Source organism: Podarcis filfolensis (genome assembly GCF_964270895.1).
Source record: "Podarcis filfolensis genome assembly, chromosome: 14".
Taxonomy (NCBI): Eukaryota; Metazoa; Chordata; class Lepidosauria; order Squamata; family Lacertidae; genus Podarcis; species Podarcis filfolensis.
In genome coordinates this window covers 4757025-4779545 of record NC_139616.1, presented here as the reverse complement: position 1 = coordinate 4779545, position 22521 = coordinate 4757025, and the positions used below count along the sequence as shown (strand labels likewise).

Sequence of the window (22521 nt, the reverse complement as noted above, 5' to 3'; positions counted from 1 at the left end):
CCCATAGGACGCACTTTTTCCCCTCCAAAAATGAAGGGGAAATGTGTGTGCGTCCTATGGGGCGAATGCAGGCTTTTGCTGAAGCCAGGAGAGCGAGAGGCATCGGTGCACACCGACCCCTCTCACTCTCCAGGCTTCTGGAAGCTATCCGCAAGCCTTGTGAGCCCGGCGGGAGTTCCCATGGGCTCACAAGGCTTGCGGGCAGCACCCTGCCGCCCGAAGCATGGGGAGCCCTCCAGAGGACTCCCCGTGCTTCGGGCAAGTGTCCGCAAGCCTTGCGCGCCTGGCGGGAGGTCCCGCCGGGCGCACGAGGCTTGGGGCGGCACCCTGTCGCCCGAAGCACGGGGAGCCCTCCAGAGGACTCCCCGTGCTTCGGGCGAGTGTCTGCAAGGCTTGGAGCGGCAGCCGCGGCTGGGGGGGGGGGAAAATCAATTTTTTTTATTCATTTCCCCCCCCCCAAAAAACGAGGTGCATCCTATGGGCCGGTGCACCATATAGGACGAAAAATACGGTACTTGGCAGATTTTAAGTGCAGATACCCAGTAGGTTTTGGAAGTCTTCCAACAGAATAAGCATACATTCACCTTTGTACATTTTTAACGGCCTTTTTATGGTTTCAGTCCAATAAAAAAACATCAGCAACTCTCAGATAAGAGACTTTTTTTAAAAATACTGCCCAGATTACCTGTCATTTTAATTGAAGAGAAAAACTCTAAGTCTTCTCATTTTAAAACATGTTTTACCTAAATATGCTTTCAGGAGGGGTCAAAGGTAGATATACCCACCTTCCACAGTGGACACTTGAACAAGTCAGGCAGATCCAAGGACTTTTATTAGATCGGCACACTGTTAAGCATGAAAAAATAGAGAAGTTGAGTTAAACAGACTGTGTGGTGCGGTCACATAAGCCAGTTTTTTGAGTTACAAATATCTCTTTTTCAGAAATAATATGAAATACAACATTTCTCACAATGATGTTTATACAACATCAACTGATTGGTAGTAGGTAGCTCCTGTAAACTATAGAGAAGGAAGTTGACAGAATAAAGGGGGACAGTATATGAGAGTTGGAGAATGGGTGGGTAATTTAAAAATGTAAACATATATTTTCCATCAGTATATTTCTCACAATCCTATGTTCTACATTTTACTTACCTGCATCATAATATGAACACTTGTTTTCTGACATGATCCTGAACTAATCTACCGTACTTTAAATGTGTTAGAAACTCAGGTATATAAAGCTAATCACCAAATGGCACCTTAAATAGTTACAGTTGCCACAACAGAATGTCTAGGTGCCATTTTTTTGCAGTGAAATTTATATCATCATCATATCTATACTGCTTTATATTTTAAAGCGATCTCCATGTTGTCACAATTGGACCCATGCCAGTCACAAAATGCGCCTGACAGATTTCGAACACTAGTTAAACTGGATACTAAATCTCTACTGGTCTGAACCAGAACCAAACTGGAACATCTACAATCAGCAACGGAACCAGAACCAAACTAAAAAATGGAATGCTTTCACTTGTTTATTATAAAATCCTGTTATGTGAAGCACTGAGGTGCAGTTGGCATGATGCACTCCACTTATAAGTGTGATGAGAACCAACTTCCAATATATTGGAAAGAAAACAGAAACCAAAGCAAGCAAGCCATATGGTAAAGATCGAATTCCATGCATTTCTAAAGAGGGCAGTCTGTTCTGCAGTGATTGGGATAGGGATTAGGGGGTAGTCAGTAAGGATTTTCCACTCCTGCTTTGATTGATTTGAAGATCCGAGTCACTCACTTTCCTGATGTACTAAGTACATTAGAAAGGAAGAAACAGTTCATTTTGCACTAGTCACAATCTCCAATTTGACTCCAAAACCAATCCATGAGGACTGCAATACAGTGGCCATCACTTGAGATTCTGAAATCACAAATTACAATTACTAATTTTGAGTCTGAGGAAAAGGTCAGCGACTTCCTTCACAGATAAAACAGTGGTTTCCAATTATCTAATTATTGAGGATCCCCTATTTTTCAAAAGCTAAGCCACAGACCCCTTACTTTTAAAACTTTTGATAACTCTATGGTAGCTGCCTGTGCATAGCAATTTTTTAAAGAATATGTGGGGTAGCTCCTAATAATCAAAGATTTTAAGTATGCAAAAAGACCATAAATCTGTGATATTTCCACACAAAAATGGCAAATATTTAGTTGGGGAGAGACAAATTTGATTTTATTAATGTTTAGTACATGTGAACAAATTCTGAGATTTCTAGCAGCTTCTAAACCATCATCATCATCATCATCATCATCATTATTATTATTATTATTATTATTATTATTATTGCTGTTGTTGAGAGAGAGAGGCCTCCCAACAAAATGTTAAAAACACTAAACCTAAATGTGATGGGAGAAATCATGCCTCTTTTTGTCCCAAACAATTCCTTCAACATCCGGTTCTGTATTTCCAATTTTATTCTCAAATCTGGTTCAACATCAAGCCGATTTCTATGCTTGTTCTTCATAAAACAAAACAATGAAAATGTTTGTTCACGAAGATATGTGGAACAAAAGGGAACTAGATGCTTGAAAGCAAGCTTTTCCACCTAACACCTTATAATCAGCAAAAACCTTCACCCAAAATTGGTCAAGTCTACATTCTTTGAAAAATGATTTCAATGAACCATCACAAGTCATGTCAACAAGGGCATCTTGCTCTTCCGCAGATAAGAGTTGTTAGTTGTACATCACCCTTCAAAAGGATTCCTTATCCACAAGTTTTCAGGATTTCGTGCAGTAATCCAGATTTGGTGCACGTAATTGCTGAAGCTAGTCACTAAATCACGCAGGTGCTCAGTGATGTAATATTTTACTTTCGGTATCAATTCTTCGTCAGTGGCCTCCAGAAATGTCTCTAGTCTTGGGAAGTTAGTGAGGCTACCACCTTCTACTCAGCTTGCCCCTAACTATAATTTTTAAAATCACTGCCTCAATTTTATCTTCAACATAAAAAAATATTCAAAACACGACATTGAAGGTTTCTGTTGAGATTGTTCCAAGTATGTGAAAATGTCTGCTAAGTAGGCTAGCATACAAAACCATGCAAAGTTGCTCAACTGATCACATGGAAATTTGAATCTGTCAAAGAAAGTCGTACTTCATCACATAACTCTTTGCTTCAATATCTCACCCCCCCGACAGCCAATGCACTCCTGTATGTAAAAGTAACTGCTTAGGTTGGTTTCCCATTTCTTCCCGCAATTTTGGGAAGATCCTAGAATTCAAAGCTTGAGATTTGATAAAATTACTAATCTGGACAATTTCATCAAGTACCTTCTTTAGTGAGTCTGGCATCTTCTTTGCGGCCAAAGCTTCTCGGTGAACACTGCAGTGGGTCTATTTCATTAAAGGTGCTACAGTCTTCACCCAAACAAGCCCACTGATTTTCCCTGACACTGCAAAAGCATCATCTGGCAGTAGCTCTCCAGGATTCCAGATAAGGATTTCTGCCAGTCCTATCTAGAGGTGCCAAGGATTGAACCAAGAACCTTCTGCATGCAAAGCAGATGCTCTACCACTGAGCTATTGCCTATCCCCAGACAATAGGAAAAACTTGTCTCAATTGCTCCATTACAACAGAATTTAAAAAAGCAACTGTGTCCCGAGCGTGCATGTTTTATATATGCAAAATGCTTTTTATAGGAAAGAGTGTTCAAACATGCTATTCTTACTTGTAATTTTAAATAGTACATCTCAGCAAAACTTTGCAGCATATGGTTCTGCTAACTGAGGGATCTTGCACCTTCAAGACATAGGTGAAGGCTTGGTGAGGGCTTGATAAAGGATTGGTGAAGACTGAATAGAAAACTACTGGAATTTTGTAATGTTGGTAATAGTAATAGTAGTTTATTATTATTATAATTTCATCCTTCTGTGCCCAAGATTCATCCCTGGCTTAAAGAGATTAATTAGCTAAATACAGTACTTATTTGGAGTGAGGTTTTTATTCTTGCTGATTACCCAATAGGAATAACCAACTTTTTAATTTATTAGGATTCTGCCATACATCTCCCACCCCCAAATGTAGCCACATAGCTTCCCACAGAAAACAAGAACACAAAATCCACACAGGCTACCTTTTGCACTAAACTAAATCATCAGAGGGTGAGCTGTTGTGCTAATCATAGTGTCAAATTGCTTAGCTATTTCCCTTGTCTGACTTCCAAGATGAGACACGAATCCCAAACTCATAAGGCACTGAAAGACTTACCTACAAGCAGTGGGAGAATCCTCTAAACTTGATAGTCATTGAAAGTAATTAGAAGTTCTTTTCAGTTGAAAAGTAGAGAGCAAGGGGATGGGATCCCTTACATTCCCCCCCCCCAATGATGAGCATGTGAACCTGCCCTGCGGAGCAAGCTATTTGCATTTGCACTCTCCCTCTCTCTCTCCGCCCTCTCCAATCACAAGAGCCACAAGAAACTCTGTCAAAGATTTTTGATCAGTCCCAGCTCACTTGCAATCCAGTAACTCTTTCACAAGTTTTTCCCCTGGGAGCAAACAGGTGCTGGTCACAAGCAGAGGCTGGATGATCCATGGAAGGCTTTCACTGTGCAATTGTGCTGAATTAGATTCTTTTCATTCTTGTATCTCCAGCCTCCAACATCCTAAGGAGTCAAAGCACTCCTCAAAGCCCAGGCGTAACGGCTAAAACATTGCATTTTGGGGCCACACTATCATCACAATTACATTCTATGCTAGAATAGAGAGATTTTAAGAAATATGCCCATGAAATCTTAGGTTCGTTCCATGCAAGCTACAAAATGCAGCCACTCTCTCCAAACACTGACAGCCCAAATAGTGTATTTGATGGCATACAACTATAGTTCCTGAAAAATAAGCCTTCATAACTGTGGTGAGATGATAGTGCAACTCAGACATACAACCAAACCATAGTTTGCACTAATTAGAGCTTAAAACCCAAGCATGATGTCTGAATTCTGAAAATTCAGGTAAACCATTGTTCAGAGTTGCTTGGCTGCTTAGTACTCCAGCTTCTAGGTACAGAGAAGCCTTCAGGGGCAAAGTAATATACTTATGCCTGTAAACTGAACTTAGTATCTATCTAGATGTTGAAAATATCAAACCAATTTTACAAAATCAAAGCTCTTCTTTGTGTGAAAAGGGGAGTCTTTATACAGCTCACATTAAAGAGAAATAAACAGAACTGTTCTGCAAGTTTTAGCTAAAGTGTCTGCAACAGCAATTACCTACAGTTTTACCCAGCTGTATTTTTAGAATGGCCTCAAGTATTATGAAAGACATTCATATAGGAAGGATTTGGCCAAAAAGAATCTGAGATGCCATAAGGCCATCTGAAATGAGTCATATGTCTCTTTTCTTCAACATCCTGTTAATTTGGGAATGTGGAAACTATATTTGCCATTGCATAACAGAAGAGGGAAAATAGTGTTGTTTACAACTTTGTAACTTGAAGTGAGTTTGCAATGCTTGTTCCTTATTTACACAATGGGCATAGCCATTCCCTGCAAAGAATTAACTGCTCTATTTTTAAAGAGCAAAATATTTCACCCTATAAACAACATTTAGTCTGCCCCTCAGTTGGCTCCCTCCTTTCTAAGCTTTAGGTGAGCTGTTGAGATCTTTTTATTCTGCTTAGCTTTTCATTTGCTCTTAAGTTTTTGACCATTTTATTCTGCTTCTTGAATGCATTTGTTTGATTGTGTCTCAGCTGGTTTTGTTGCAAGCTACTTTGGGGGCATATAAACCAATTCATAAAAGCAAAATGTTCAAACCACTTTACATGTTATTCCAGTAACTATTCCAGTAACCCTGTGGAGTAGACACTATTATGTGTATGTTGCAGGGGGATGGGGCTGAAGCAATGACACAGTGGCTTGCCAAAGATCACCTATAATTTTTTAGTCAGCTGCAATGACTTTCAAACCAAGAACTTCTCAGTTTTTGTCTGCTATGTACTGGGTAAAGGTAAAGGTAAAGGAACCCCTGACCGTTAGGTCCAGTCGCGGACGACTCTGGGATTGCGGCGCTCACGTCGCTTTACTGGCCGAGGGAGCTGTATTTGTCCACAGACAGCTTTCAGGTCATGTGGCCAGCATGACTAAGCCACTTCTGGTGAACCAGAGCAGTGCACAGAAACGTCGTTTACCTTCTTGACGGAGAGGTACCTATTTATCTACTTGCACTTTAATGTGCTTTTGAACTGCTAGGTTGGCAGGAGCAGGGATCGAACAACGGGAGCTCACCCTGTCAATGGGAATCGAGCCGCCGACCTTCTGATCAGCAAACCCTAGGCTCTGTGGTTTAGACCACAGCGCCACCCGCGTCCCATATGTACTGGGTACCACCTCTCAGATATCATTCAAATCCAGGCTGGTACCAAGAGGGTTGAAGGTGAGTAAGAAGTTATCTGTAGCTTCCATACTCACAGACAAGAAAAGAGAAAAGTCAAGTTAGGATGAAACAGCAGACAAACAGGAAATGGGCTTTAGAGAACAGCTGAGTCAAGAGACTGAAGATAATGCCCAAGGTAGCTTTAAACAATACACTTCTAAAGGCAACTCACCACTCTCCAAGAACTTATTAGTCATTTTCTTAGACAACTAAAAGACCTGCACTAAAGCAACAACTGGCTAGTTAAAATGATTGAATTTTGCTTGTCCTCCAACTCTGACCACTGACCTCACTGCACTCTTGGCTTCCAACTTCACAAGTCCCTTCCTGCAATCCAACTCCTTGCCCATGAGCAAGATACTTTCTTCCTCTGGAACTTCTCTCTTAGTGGTTGCTTTTCCCCTTTACTCTGTGCCTCCAAGGTTACTTATCCCTTCAGGAAAAATTCCACATTCTACTGCTGACACAGTCACCCTAAGCAGCGAGCCACAGCAGCTAAGCCAATACCCGAGAAACAACTATGCAGATAGGCGGATGGCAGCCAAGTTTCAAGTCTATTACATATAAACATTACTAATTCATGTATATGATATAGTTCCCTTTTCATCAAACCTAGCCTGTCTACTAAGAGCAAACAAGACTATCTTCTGAAGCCGTAGAGACTAACAAGATCTGTTGACACAGGGAACCAAACATGCCTGCATTTCCAGGTAACCAGAAATTCTGAAGTAATCATGAAAATGTATATAACAGAACCAATGAGATACAGAAAAATAAAGATACCTTATTAATGTATTCTTTATTATTCTGTTTTAAGTGCTTCGTTAAAAGTTGTTTTTCTTCTACTCCACCCTAGCATGAAACCCAATGTCATACCCCTTAAGTTATGCAAATACCCAGATGAGGCCTGGTTTCCATTCAGTAATCAAGATGATATCAGCACTGGCTGAGCGAGAACACAGAAAGTTGTTTTTGCACTTATGAGCGAGGAGGAGGAAAGTACACACTTGGACTGTGGCCACAAACCCCTCCCTAATCTACCTTGAAGCATGATTGCCACATGGAAGACGGATTTAAAATTTACTGCATGTTGCACATTGAAGGAAAATTATATGAAAATGATTTATAGATGGTACCTAACTCCAAGTAAATTGGCAAAGATGTTTAAAAGTGAAACAGGTATCTGTTGGAAATGTCAAGAAGCAGAAAGAACATTTTATCATATATGGGTGGTCATTTGAATAGGTAATGATGCTTTGTAAAGGATTTATAATGAAATGAAAAAAATGGTTTACAAGAATATTCCAAAAAACAAACAAACCAGAAGCATTTATTTTGGGTATGGTACAGACAGAGGTACACAGGGCACAGAAAAAGCTATTTATGGATGAAAAGACAGCAGCTCAGACTTTGTTAGCTCAGAAATGGAAGGTGGGAGAGGTTCCAAAGGAGGAGGAATGGCAACTGAAAATGATGGACTCTCCAGAGCTAGCAGGCCTAGCCAGCAAGGTAAGAGAACAATAAGAATGTGTGTATAAAGGGGAATGGAAATTATTTGTGGAATATTTGGAAAACAATTGTAAGCAAGTGAAAACACTAGCAGGATTATTGTAAATTCAACAGTATAATGTAGATTAAGATATAATGGAAAGGGGGAAACTAGATGGAAGAAATAGAATATGCAGTTACTTTTGGAAGTACAAGGAAAAACAAAGAAAAAATGGGAAGTCACTGGATGTATTGTTGTATATTTAAAGGTGGAAAATGTATATTTGAAAATTTAATAAATAAATTGAAAAAGCAGCATGAATGCCAAATCAAAACACAAAGAGGATAAAGCAGCATTTCACTGATGCAGCAATCCTTACCTGCACACACCTATGGCTGGATGATAATTTTCCAGTATCACTGAATTACTTTAAGGGTCTCATTTTTGAAAAGAATTACTTACAACTCAATACAATAAAAATCACATGCAACATTTAACAATAAAGAATGCATGCCAAGCATCATAATAAAAAAAATTGCTAATAAAATTGGGCCAGCTACGAGGGAAGCAAAGGTATAGGTCTGACATTTAGCTGTGGCTTGTTCTGCCTTTTCATACAGCACGCTCGCTACAGGAAAGCTTCAACCGCAATTTTATGCTAATGACCAGACTGCATGAAAGATTAACCTCAAATTCAACTTCAAACTACTTTCTAGTTCTTGTTTGGAGGCAAGCTGCCATTTATAGAAGCCCTAGTTTTCCCAATTCAGCTATCACAGCAAATAGAAAGCTTCTCAAATAAGAGGAAATCTGAGCATGTGAGAGGAGCACCTAAGTAGGGATACCAAACCATGGTTTGGCTGAAACATGATAAACTGTGCCTAAACTGTATCAGAGCTTTCCACAGTATCACTGAGCTACTTCTCTGTGTAGCCAAGATGAAATAAGGTATTAAAATATTCTGACATGTAGAAATTGACATGTGTTTTAAATCTGCTTTTAGTTTAACAGTTGGTTTTAATTATGTTTTAAGATTGCCTTTCATTGTTTGTTTTAGTTTATGTAAATGGCTTAGAGGTTCTATTTATAATCAAGCAGTATATAAATTTTGTTAAACAGATAAAAATAAGAATGATTTATTTCAAATGACAGTTGCTGTGACAAAGGAATTATGACCACTTGCACTGACAAGTCCTGCACATATCATCCTCTGGTATCATTTATAACCAAGACTGGGTACACGTGCAAAGATTTTCACAAGCTGACAGAATAGTTTTCTAAGCACTGCAATAGAACCAAATTTCAATCGCTATGGCAACCTGGCATCTAACATATATTTCCAGCCCTATGATCTATACACTGAGTCGATACAAACAAGGCATACAAAGAACCCCTCTTCAGCAGCTGCCCCAGAATGAATCACTCTTACTCTAGTCTAGATGAGAGTAAGTCTCCCAGGCAACTTCCAGTTATGCCAAAAACCTTCAGCCATGTGGGTCAAGCTGGTAACACAATAAATATTCCCATTTTTAAAACGTAATTGAAAAAGCATAATAAATATTCAGTATAATAATTGAAGACATTATTATTAGTCAAGAGATTAGAGCTGAGTTGGCCTGCCTGTAAACTGATTCAGCAAATACTCTCAATGAAATGCCTATATTCCAAAAATGCCACTATCATTTTATTTCGTTATGGTTACCATATGTTAGAATGGCTACTCATGAAGGATGCTTGCTGCTGAGCCCTGCAGCAGTCAGTGTTAGAAACTGAGATATGAAAGCTAGGAACTAAATAGCACCTATACCTAGGTTATGGGCGCAACAGCGGAATGTCTAGGCACACTTTTTAAATAACAAGAATACAAAGTTGAAAATGAATGAACTGCAACCAAAATATTATGTTCATTTTTCAAATGGTCTATTCCTTCCCCTGCCCACCCCTCTAATATTCTTAAGAGTGTCTCTTCTCCAGTCTTCAGAGAATAGCTGGAAGTAGGGAGGCAGAAGGGTCCTCCTTTCCTTCCACTCTGCAGTTTTAATCTGAAATTTTAGGCGCAGTACTGTGCCCAGAGCTCAGAAACTGCTCACACTGATGAAATTCCCTGTCGCAAAGTGCACCTAGAACAATGGGAGTTTCGAACACCGGCAGAAGTCCTAGTCAAATCAAGCAACATTACAAAGCTTCTCTCATTGGCTACCTGCTATAACTGCAAGTTTCTCCAATAGGGAACTCAAGCAAGTCTTAAGTGGCAAAAGGGAGTGCTTAGTGGAGAGTTTCAGACTAGAATTTGGGTGCGGGGCGGGGGCGGGGGGACTCAGGTGCAAATTTTCACTTAAACCATGAGGTGGGCCAATAGCACAATCACCCACCTTACCTCTCACTGGGTGCAGTGTTCGAAACTCCCATTGTTCTAGACACATTTTACAACAGGGAATTTCATAAATACGAGCAGTTTCTGAACTCGGAAGCACCTAATATTTCATATTAAAACTGCCACTGCTGAGGGTTTGGGAGGAGAAATTCCTTCCCGCTAGACTTCCAAGAGATTGCTGCAGGGTCAGGTAAGTTGATAGGTTCCACCTCTCAGCTGGCCTTACAGAAAGGCAGTGTTTCGCTCTCAGAAGCCTTGAATTGGCTGCCCTTAGGCTAGGAGTACAGCTGCCTTTTTCCTCCCTCCATCCATCTCATTCCCACTGAAAATGAGCAGGGAGCAAAGTTCTCACTGCCTTGTCTGGCTCTTTCCTCAAGAGAATTGTGAAACTCTCCCCCCACCCATCAGCCTTCACTGAAACTGCTGGAGGAATGGGCTTGTCTACAGAATTAATTGCACAGGAGAAATTAAACCTTGGGTGGAATTTCACACATGTGGGAGATGGAAGGAGAACTAGGGAGAAGGAGTGGTGGTTTTCTAACTTCCCATCCACAGTGCACTTGAAAACTGCTGAGCATCTTGGTGGACCATTTAAATATTTTTCTGTTTAGCAACTGTAATGCACTGTACTTTACAATGTTAAGGAATTCAAACTGTAATACAATAAAATGCAATGTATAAGAAACAAAAGAAGCAATTTGGGCACCATTATGGGGGGAAAGGGTTTTCAACCCTGATCTGGATCTACCTGTTACTCAGAAGTAAATCCCAATTGAGTTCAATGGGGCTTCCTCTCAAGTAAAATATGCATGGATCGGGGACCTGAAAACTTTTCTTTTGAACTCAATATGTTTTGTTTAGGTTTTAGCTGCCTTTTTAATGCACTTTTAATGTATGACGTGCTTTTAATTTTAAATATACTAGCCAGTTAGTTTGATGGTTTAAGTAGCACATGTTAAAGTGTTACCTACTTCAGACTCTCACAGTGATGCTTAAAATCAAAACAAATTTTGGAGTGGGATCATTGTAGGACACTCAAGGTGGGTGTCTCTACCATCAGCTGTATAGGCCTTTAATATGTGTTAACTGTACAGTGGTACCTCGGGTTAAGTACTTAATTCGTTCCGGAGGTCCGTTCTTAACCTGAAACTGTTCTTAACCTGAAGCACCACTTTAGCTAATGGGGCCTCCTGCTGCCGGAGCACGATTTCTGTTCTCATCCTGAAGCAAAGTTCTTAACCCGAGGTACCATTTCTGGGTTAGCGGAGTCTGTAACCTGAAGCGTATGTAACCCGAGGTACCACTGTAGTGCCAAAAAGATATATTTATATGAGGGAAAGAGGGTGTAGGGAGAATCCATGGCTTGTCTGCAGAGTGGAGAGAAGGGAGGACCTTTTTCTGCCTCCCCACTTCCAGCCGCTCTCTGAAGACTGGAGAAGAGACCCTCTTAAGAATATCAGGGGGGCCAGCAGGGGAAGCATGGTTTTGTTTTTTTTGTTTTTTGCAGTCTTCAGATGAGGACTGGACCTTGTGAAAAATGAACACAATATTTTAGCTGCAGTTCATTCATTTTCAGCTTTGTATTCTTGTTATTAAAAAGCGCACCTAGACATTCATTGTTGCACCTATAATCTAGGTTTAAGGTGCCATTTAGCTTCTAGCTTTCATATCTCAGTTTCTAACACTGGCCAGAAGGTGGATCCCATGGGGAGTCTCATCAGTGGACATAATTTGGAGGCCTCCGGTTAAACAAAAGCTTTATTCTAAACACCACAAAAATGAGGAATAAGTACAGGATCACCAAACAGTGCCAAGGAATAAAGTCACAACTGTGTTCATTAACTTTATTGACTATATTTAGATTCCCAATTCAATTATAGTTCTCTATATGTCATATGAAGTAGAATTAAAACAAGATAAAATCACAAATTCATTACAATCTAAAAACAGCACTAGAGCAATTATAATGAATGCTTTAAAAAGCAGTAAAATACAACCATAAAGAAACAGCAAAAAATAAGAATTAAGAACAGCAGAGGTTAAAATTACTGTCTCACTATAAGAACAGCAGTAGCAGAGAAAGAGAATGCCCAATTAACGACATCCAATATAGGCAGAAAAATTGTTTTCACTAGAAATGTTTACAAACCAGCCCAGAATATATTATTTGTCATCTTGTATAATTCTAGTACAAAACACAAAAAGACAGGGGGAAAGTTCCCACACTTGTTCCCTTTATATGTCTATAGTATATTATACAAATAAAAATAACTCCTGTCCTCCTCTGCTGAACTCTGTTCAACAGGGTATTCCCAAAGGAGTGTAACGGCCACACATACATATGCACACACACACACACACACACACACAGAGAGAGAGAGAGAGAGAGGAGAGTCTATTGGAAATTCACATCATAAGCTCCTGGCCTTTCTAGAGCGTTACAAGCATGATTGATGTTTTATGGACTGGAAGAACCATGGGAGGGCTGAGACTGCAGGGAGGGGAAGGTGGTAATGAGAGGGGAGCTTTATCAAACAAAGGTATGGTAATCCTGTAAAACTCTGGCATCCTGTAAAACATTCCTGCATTTGTGTAAGTGCACTTATGTTAATTTACATATACAATAGACAAAGATGTATCTGGCCCTGTCTCAGCAAAACAGCAACTTCAACTGTACTCTTTAGGGTGCAATTGTAACATCTTCCAAACTAATTCAATTTTGCAGCAAATTCCCCCAAATCACTGTCAGGATATTTATACAAACGTCAGACTTACAGGAAACCATTTGCAAGGGGCAAGTAACACTTCCATGCAGACAACTAGCTTGTCAGGCCCTAAAGACAGCTCACAGTACAGTGGTACCTTGGTTTACGAACTTAATCCCTTCCAGAAGTCTGTTCTTAAACCAAGGCGTGCTTTCCCATAGCAACGGTGGATTCAATTTACAAATGGAACACACTCAACAGGAAGCAAAACATTTTGTTATTCCAAGTCAAAGTTCACAAACCAAGACACCTACTTCTGGGTTTGCAGCGTTCTTAATCCAAGTTGTTCATAAACTAAGCTGTTCTTAAACCAAGGTACCACTGTATACTTTTATAATCTGCAAGATACTGACACTGATACTTTTTACTACCTTCACCTTTGGTAATGTTATCTTTCTGACCTTCCTTGAGGAAGAGGAACTTCATGCCAGTGATCTTGCCTAACAGATTTGCTTGCCTGAGCTAATAGATACACCCCTTATGACTAAGTTTGTAAACATATTTCTCAAAGTTGTTTTCTTTTTCAGTGCTTTCATTTACACTTTAGTTCTCCTGCAACATCACATAGTATAATAAATTCTGCTTTAACACTGCATGTTTTACAGAGTAATATAACTGGTTTAGCCAAAGGCAGCAGTAGTACCTACCACACCTTAGCTCCAGGATGGAGTTGCATAGGAGATTCAAGCAAGCTAACAGCCTCTCTCAAACACAAACACCACACTTAAGAGCAGCCATGTAGCTTTTCCTCCATAGAAGGAAACCTCAGAAAACAACATTAGCAAGGTTTCCTCACTTTAGTGACAAGATGCAATCCACAACCCATTGAACTGCAAAACTCCGACTGAGTTTTGCAAATTCAAAAGAGAGGCTTTTTGAGTACAACTCAGACATTTTAGAGAAAAAGAGAAGTTACAAGAGCACAGCTGAAACACTGTAAAACACCCTACTATTGATTTACTTCCTACTGGAAAGGTGAAAAGAACTCAAAGTGAAATAACTAAACACAACATACAGTACTCTGTTTCCATGAGCGTACTGAAAATGTAAAGCAAGTGTCTCAATGTTTATTACCACCATGAAATGAACAAAAGGCCAAACATGGAAAGTCTTACATTTGCACCACAACACAAATCTCAATTATGTAAATATTGACTGAGGCCATGTGTACACACAGAGGAATCAAATTACCCAGCATTTCCTGTTGAAACTTTCCCTCCCCATATGTTTTATTGCACTATATCCACCTTCCAGCATACTGTGGCCCAGTTCACTGACATGGCCTAAATTCAAAAATACAAGAGGCACCTTCGAGCACATTAAACACAAACAGCCTCTTCAGCAACCAACCAACCAATCTTTACTGCGGTCGAAGACCAGGCAGTAAAGTTAACAACAGCAACACAGCCTCTTCAGCCTCCTCTTTGGTGGGTTTTGTTTTTCTCGCTACTGCTCTCTCACTGGAACAAAGAAGCTAGAAAGAAATTTCTGCATTCTTTCCCACTTGAAGACAACGAACCCCTTAGCCACCTCCTCTCTCCAGGAAAATGCCTTGCCTGCCAGCACATGGTCAGGATCACATCTACTAGACTTCCCTCTCTAAGAAAGTAAGACAAGCTTGGCAGAACTGTAGAAGCCAAGCATTCCTGAGCCCACAAATGGGAAGGAGTAAAATGAGGCCTGCAAAAACATTCACGGATAGATGAATGCAAAAACTACATATCCTGAGCTTTGGGAGGTAGGAGTGCTGCAAATGATCCATCTTTCTAAAAAGAGTAGAAAACGTGATCCCTCCAACATCTCCAGCAAAGGCCCAGGATGGTCCCCTGCTGAGAAAGGGTCTGAAATCGAAGACTTCCTGCTCCTCTTGCAGGCATCCTTTCCTTGCCCCCCCCCCCAGCCCTAGCATCAGTGGACCATAGGCCACAAAGGAAATGAGAAGGAAGCTCAGGATTTCGGCTGGGAAGTTATATAAGGAGGCAGCCTAGTACTGTACACGCATAACGAAAAGGAGATGCACTGTTGTTTGCACACGACAGTCAGTGGGAGAATACCGAGAGATCAGAGAAAATTATTTAATGGGATCAGGAGTGCAGAATCGGAATGCGGAGTCTCACCAGGAGGGGATAAGAAGAGGAACAGGAAATCTTACACAGAACCGGGAAAGTGAGGCAACGGCCACGAGGCAGAGCCTGTCAAGGGTTACCGCAACTTTAAGGCAGGGAAAAGCCCAAGCAGGACGAAGAGAGACGCGTTTGCCTCTTTGTTGCTCTGGCGTGCAAGGTGCAGGAAAGGGCGGGGCGGGGGCAAGAGAGAAAGCGAAGGCCCCTCAACCCCCGAAGCAACAGAGAAGTGGAATAAGGTGGGGAGGAAGAGGACGGACTCGAGGGAGGGGGTCGTGGGAAGAGCAAAATCCCAGAGATCTTTTTGTTGCCAGTGGGGGGGGGGGGAGCTCGAGAGACGGGTGTTTAAATAAAGCCGGGCGGGCGAAGGGCCTGGACGTGTCCCTGGAACAAAGGAGCGGGGTTGGGGGGGGGAGGGGAGCGAGGAAGATGAAGGTGCCTGTCAGCCCCCCCTCCCCCACTCACCGCTGCAGCACCACGAGGAGGGCGAGCCCTGAGGGAACTTGGCCGAGTCGGGCGCCAGGCAGACGCTGGCGCCGAGGTGAGGGCACTCCATGGCGGCGGCGGCGGCGGCGAAGGGCCAGGCGGGCGAGGCGAAGCGCAGGCCGGGACTGAGGGAGGGAGGCCGGGGCCCGGAGAGCAGCGCTCGCTCCGCCCTTTTCTCTCTCTCGCGCGCGGGGTAGCGCCGCTACTGCGCCTGCGCCGGCCGGCACCTCAGCGCCCGGGAACCCTCGAGCCGCCCGGCCGCCATCGCGGTCTTCCTCACAAGCGGCGGCGCTCCTTTCCTTCTGCCGCTTCTCACGGCGAAGTCCCGGTCCCGGAGGACCACGCGAACCCCCCAACTTCGAGAGCTCCCGCCGCCGCCGCCTCACGGAGCTTCCGGAACCGTAGTTACGGGAAGGCGAGGCGAAGGGAGCCCTCGGCCCGAAAAGGCAGAGTTTAGCGGGGGGGGGGGCTGGTAGAGCAGCTCCCCGCTCGGCTCGTTGGTGTTGTTTATGTGGCGCGAATGGGAACCGGAAATGAGCGGCTCTTGGCTTTGTCTCTCGGGGAGTTTGACGGCGCTCAGGCCCCGCCCCTTCCTTCCCCACCACTCGCTTCGCCCAAGAATCCAGGCTCCGGGTTTGTCTTCCCACCGCCTAGTTCGGCTTTCCCAGCGACGGCTGCAGCTCCTGCTGTTCCCCCTTTCGCCGCTAGGGGGACGGAGCAGAAAACGCGCGTTGTCCTCGCTGCCATCCCTGCCGCCTTGCGCTAATCCTGAGATGAAGGCATCGCAATCAACTTCTCCCTTTTTAAATTATTATTAATTTCCGCAATTGCTGCTAGTGGTCGCCTTATAATGGTAGCTGAAAATGACTGTCAACACATTTCCCACACACAAACACATGCACAACAAAGCAACTTAAAACAATCACAATTTAAAATGCAGTAAAATCCAATCTTAGAGACATCTCCTTGCCAACAAAGGTCCGTATAGTTAAAGCCATGCTTTTCCCAGTAGTGATGTATGGAAGTGAGAGCTGGACCATAAAAAAGGCTGATCGCTGAAGAATTGATGCTTTTCAATTATGGTGCTGGAGGAGACTCTTGAGAGTCCCATGGACTGCAAGAAGAGCAAACCTATCCATTCTTAGGGAAATCAGCCCTGAGTGCTCACTGGAAGGACAGATCCTGAAGCTGAGGCTCCAATACTTTGGCCACCTCATGAGAAGACTCCCTGGAAAAGACCCTGATGCTGGGAAAGATGGAGGGCGCAAGGAGAAGGGGACGACAGAGGACGAGATGGTTGGACAGTGTTCTCGAAGCTACAAGCATGAGTTTGACCAAACTGCGGGAGGCAGTGGAAGACAGGAGTGCCTGGCGTGCTCTGGTCCAGGGGGTCACGAAGAGTCGGACACGACTAAACAACAACAAAAATCCAATTAGTAATTAAAGTTACCAAAAGTAGAAAACAGCAGCAGAATAACTTAACAGCTAAAACAAATCAATGAAAGGGGTTGAGCAGAAGGCACAAAACCAAACATTTTTGTTGTTGATGATGTCCCCCGTGAGGTGTGCCTGACACCCACTTGCACTTCTTCACAACACACATCATTTGAACCTTGACAAATATGACTTTATGATTTTATTTATTACATTTATATCCCTCCTTTTCTCCAAAGAAGTCAACCTAGCATACACACTCCTCCCTCTCAACAACACTGTGAAGTAGGTTAAGCCGAGAGTGAGTGACAGGCCCAAAGTCACCAAGTGGGCTTCATGGGTGAATAGGGATTTGTGTTCTGGCCTCCCAGGTCCTAATCCAGCACTCTAACCACTACGCCACACTGATTGAGCATAGTGGGGGGGGGGTCAAGTACCATCTAAAAATTACTTCATAAAAGTTTTATTTTGAAGTGATTCTGCACAAACTGCAGCTTACAGATCAAGCACAAGGGAAGCCCCACATAGAGCTCATTGCAGTAATCAAGTCTTGAAGTAATCAATTGTAAGGGAAACCTATGCCAGGAAAATTTTGTATTTAGAGGAGATAGGTCAATTGGTTTATACAATTCTTCCTCATTGCTTAGAGAGAAATGCAAGTCATCAACCTGGGAAAGTTGCCAATCTAGGAGAAGGAAAATCCGATCTGAAACCTCTGGTGCCTTTTGGGATATTTTCAAGAGAGAGAGAAAGGCTGGGGAGTAAACACTACATGGAGTGGAGTCACCAAGACAGTTGGATGGCCTCTTGTATGCCTCCGTCCAACAACTATTGCAGACAGGCTGCTGCCAAATGTATTGTTCTGCTTTCCTTTGGACCACATCAGTGAGACTGATGTCCAGACAGCCCAGGACCTTCCTACGCACTGCCCAGGCTTGAGCCCCAGGGAGGTCACTTCAGTGTTGCTAACACAGTGTTTTGGCTTCACCCCTGGAGGCACGCTTCATTGTCTCTTGGGACAAATGAATGCCAACCACCTCACTGCTTATTGGTACAATCTCTTTGGGATTGTCAACAGTTTTTGGTTTGCTTTATTGTTTTGATGTACTGTTTGTGCTCTAATAATAAGTAGCAGCAGAGTTTGGGAAGATCCACATGGCCCGGCTAGAGGCTGAGTGCCTGCCAGTAGTAGTGCAACTGCAGAGTTAATTAAGTATGCTGGCCCCTGTATTTTGGACTAGCTTAACAGGTGGGAGGAATTTAGATATTAGACCAGCCAGCTAAGGGTTCAAATTATATAAATCTCTCATATGGGGTCAGACTTTGGAGCTTCAATGTAGACGCTGACCAGGAGGGTGTCATCTTCCTTTCTTCTTCATTCTTAATAAACTACATAAAGTTTGGCTTTGGGATCTTGCAAATATTGTTGCAGGCTTGCAGGATTAATGTAAAATCTCCCATGAACGTAAGTCACTTGGTTCATGCTACAGAAGGGGATGCCAAAGAAATGCAGGTTGCTCAGATCCAGAGAGCTGGTTGTTTATAAGTGGAGAGGAATGTTGATGAAGTTTTGTTTTGCCCTGGAGAAAGTTAAGTATACTAGATGCTATCTCAGGGTCCCTGGTTAAATATTTGCTACTGCGCAAATATTATTTTTATTTGTGTAAAAAAATAAAAAAGGCTTAAGAGATTTCTACTTGCCTCCCCTTCCATTACAGGGATTTCCCACCCACCCAATTATGCTGACCTACCTGGAGTAGCTGTGACCTTTTGCATGCAAAGCAAGTTTTTTTCTCACTGAGCTACAACCCCCCTGAGTAAACTGCCTTGGGTAGTTTTTTGTGGGAAAGTGATATATATTTAGAACCAATACAATCACAGCGGAGGAAGTGACCTTTTGAAATAACACTGAGGAGAGGACCTTCAGTTCCAGCAGCTTAATTTTGAAGCCTTTCATGCATGGTAGCTGTGGGCATTGGTCTCCAAAGAAAATAAATTTTCTCCCATACTATTTCCACTGCTGAGCACCAGGGGGCGCCAGGCACATGCTCCAGAACTCATACTTTTTTTAGACACTGAAATGCCTTCACTTAACGACACACTAATTCATTGTGCATTGCTGTTATTTCTGCATCTTTCAGTGGTAATCTGTGAAAAACAAGATGGTCTAGAAAGTCATTGAAAACTGTTTGGTAAGTTGAAATTTCTGGTTTTGGAATACACTTTCAGATATTCTGTTCTGATAATCAGCTTTTACACCAGGCATAGGCAAACTCAGCCCTCCAGATGTTTTGGGACCACAACTCCCATCATCCCTAGCTAACAGGACCAGTGGTCAGGGATGATGGGAATTGTAGTCCCAAAACATCTGGAGGGCCGAGTTTGCCTATGCCTGTTTTACACAGTATTCTAAGTAACTGGGAAGGTAAATGAAAAAGATATCGTATTAATAAAGGAAGAGAAAAGACAGCCTAGGACTAAACAACTGAGGAAATCAAATCTAAGTATAAGTCAAAAGAGCCAGGTTTCACAGTTCAGGAACCAGAACATGGGTGTAGCCAGGGGGCAGCTGCTCCCCCATCAAGTTAATAAATAAAAATACTTAACTAAAAGTAGAAATAATCAGAACGCTTGAAATTGAAATGCTCACTGAGGCCACTTGGGTGATGATATGGCACATTTTAGTGACACATCTGGCAACACAACTGAGTGATAGGCTGTGTTTTGTGAACTCACAAATTGCATCACAGGTAACTCTCTTATGGGAGCTTCTCGTGGTTTCCAGCATTTTCTCCTGAGAGTGCGCACTTGCAGGGACTGCCTAGGAACTGTTGTTGATACAATTCATTCCGAATCTGATGATGACAAGTGGGTGTCCTTGTCCCGGCTGTGCTCAGGAGCCAGAGGTATTACCTTTCCAGCAACCAGGTGGCTCAAAGGAGGGACCACCTATCCTCAACCTTAGCGGCAGAGAATCCTTCCTCCTGAGAAGAACCCTTACTCATGAGCAGCCCTTTATTCTGGAGCAACATAGCAACTGGGCTTTCAGGCATGGATTTTGTCATTGACTTGCAGCCTGAGCTTGGACCTTTCTCCATCTGCATTCTTGAGGGCTGGGGGTGGGGGTGGCTCAGCCTCTCCATCTAAATGTGCTGGGAATCTGTTGGCAATTAGATTGGATCCTTTGGAGGCGGCCCTAAGGAGGCCCCCCCAGATTCATAGGGTCTTCAAGGCTAGCAACAGGGGGCCCTGCCTGCTCTCCCAGGTCTTGGGCCAAGAGGAGGTCCAGGTCATCATCCAAGCAGCCAGTTTCTGACTCAGGGCTGAGCATGGCATTTTTAAGAGCAACCAAAATATTCTTTTTTTTAAAAAATAAATTGTTTTTTTACAAGAACAAATTCAAAATAATAAAAAGAAAAAACTTTTACCATATCCATATATGAGATTCTCTGAATCCCATGACTTTCCCCCATCCCCTGCAAGGGTCCTTAACATAATTTTTCTAAAACTACATATCATTACGTTCTCCACAGTTTTCATTGCTCTAAATTAACCTTATTTTTCATTTCTTTACAAGTCCAGCTAACATTTTTATTTGTTCACAATGGTCTCCAGCACAGTTTTTGGCGCTCTGCAGAAATGCAGGAACCATTAAAGGGCTGGGGCTCTTACCAAGGTGCACACGGCTGTTTCTGCATATATATCTTTAATAGTAATTATGTAAAATATATTAATTTGCTGGCAGTTGTGCAGAGCATTTTGCACGAATAAATGTCAACCCATACTGGTTATTGGAGCTGCATTTGAGAAAGCAGCTATGAAATTGTTTTTAGAAGATTTAAGCAAAGATCTGAGAGTTTCCTTTCTCGCTTCAGAATTTTGCTGAGCTTTTAGATGTGTAATTTCCTAAATGCCTGCATTGTTTTATGTTGCTTTGATTCTCTCAAAATTACTTGCGATCTAGGCAAGACAGGTACAGGAACCCTGAGAGAACAAAATGTTGGCAACGCAAGTAGTCAGAAAGGAGTCAGCCCATATTCAACTTATGCATATCCAGCTGGCCCTGCCTACCTACCCCAACTGCCCCTGAACCTTCTACTGGGGTTTCTCACTTCTCCCAGCCACCTCCCACTAGTAACTTCCTCTTCCCTCTCAGCCACTCTGTCCATTGTGACATCACAGGAAGTTTGTAGCCCGCGGCAACTGCTTAGGGATGCATCTGCACAGCCTCCCATCCTGGTACTGGAAAGGGGAATGTCATGAACGTTACTTAGATGTATTTAGAAATACCTTGATTTAGAAGTAAAAGATGGCTTGCTTAAGCTCTGCTGTTCCCTTCATTGCTGCTTTCGGGGAAAGCCTCGTTGGCTTGTAGCATCCATGAAAGGCAAACACAGATATGGTGAGGGGAATGGCCCTCATTCAACAGTTATCATTCAGCCACCTCCACTGGCCTCCCTGCCAACCTCTGCTTCCACTCATGAATATCCAGTGGTTCATTCGCCTGGAGGGCAACCTACATGCAATTCCCAGGCATACCATGTCTGGTGGGTCACCTATGTCCATTCTCTCCATTCATACTTACCCCAGCGTCAACGCACAAATATCCACACAGCTTTTGTCAATGGCCTTCTGAAGGTGAATTTCAACCAGCTTACATGCACAAACTTCAGCCTCCTTCAGCCTGCAGCATCCCGGGCTTCCACATGCTAATCACAGCTTCTGCCAGGTCCATCGCCAGCTTCCAACCATGGATATCTGCCACTTTCAAGCCACGGTCCTGCTCAGCAGGTACACTTACCTTCTCGTTGCTCCACAGCATCTCATTGATGGATGATGGCCTCCTTCCATTTGCCACTTCACCTCCATGCGGAAGGAGACCACCAAGTACTGAATAACACAGCTGTTGTCCACCGTGTCCTCTTCAAGCTTTTGCCTTGGGCTTTCCCCTTGGGCTGCTTTTGTATAGCCACTGAGCTTCCATGTGCTTTTGTGACATCACAGGATGTCCACAGCCAATAACAGCAGCTGGAGAGGCATCATCATCACCACCTCAGGCCTCACAATGGTGGGTGCAGCTCAGCAGCCATTTCCCCTTTGCTTGTTTGCTATGTACAGCTCACTCCTTATCTGTAATGACACCAGAGAAAGGCATGCCATAAATCCACCTTCCCATTTTTATTCTCTGGCGCCCTATCTGCATAACCTAGCAATTCCAAAATATAGACATGCTTTTACTCTCGCAAGATTGAATGTATTGCCCTTGGCTGTACTTGAGGGATGATTCCAACAGATTCCACACGAAAAACGCCTATGTCCCTGTGGAGATGGCAGCACCGAATCGGTGGCACATGCCCTTCTGACTTGCACTCTTTATAAAGACTTGAGGAATGAAATTATCACCCCTTTTTTATT

At 42.8% G+C, this 22521-nt stretch overlaps 1 protein-coding gene and 1 long non-coding RNA gene across 4 annotated transcripts in view; one reads left to right on the top strand and one right to left on the bottom strand.

Annotated features, from left to right (window-relative positions):
• Nucleotides 1-16603, bottom strand: part of USP3 (ubiquitin specific peptidase 3) — a 39518-nt gene extending 22915 nt beyond the window's left edge. The window contains exons 1-2 of one of the 3 annotated variants that reach the window (XM_083586694.1): nt 15652-16603; nt 786-846 (exon numbers count right to left, since the gene is read on the bottom strand). In XM_083586694.1, the coding sequence (XP_083442820.1) occupies nt 786-846; nt 15652-15742 (152 nt within the window). In that variant the 5' untranslated portion in view covers nt 15743-16603. Of the gene's footprint in view, nt 1-785; nt 847-1155; nt 1252-15651 lie in introns of those variants that run through there. The other 2 variants (XM_083586692.1, XM_083586693.1) reach the window with 2 other exon arrangements.
• On the top strand, nt 15644-18509 carry LOC310749811. Its single transcript, XR_014541811.1, has 2 exons — nt 15644-15727; nt 17754-18509. It is a non-coding gene; the product is annotated as an uncharacterized lncRNA (long non-coding RNA).
• The last annotated feature ends 4012 nt before the right edge of the window (nt 18510-22521 follow it).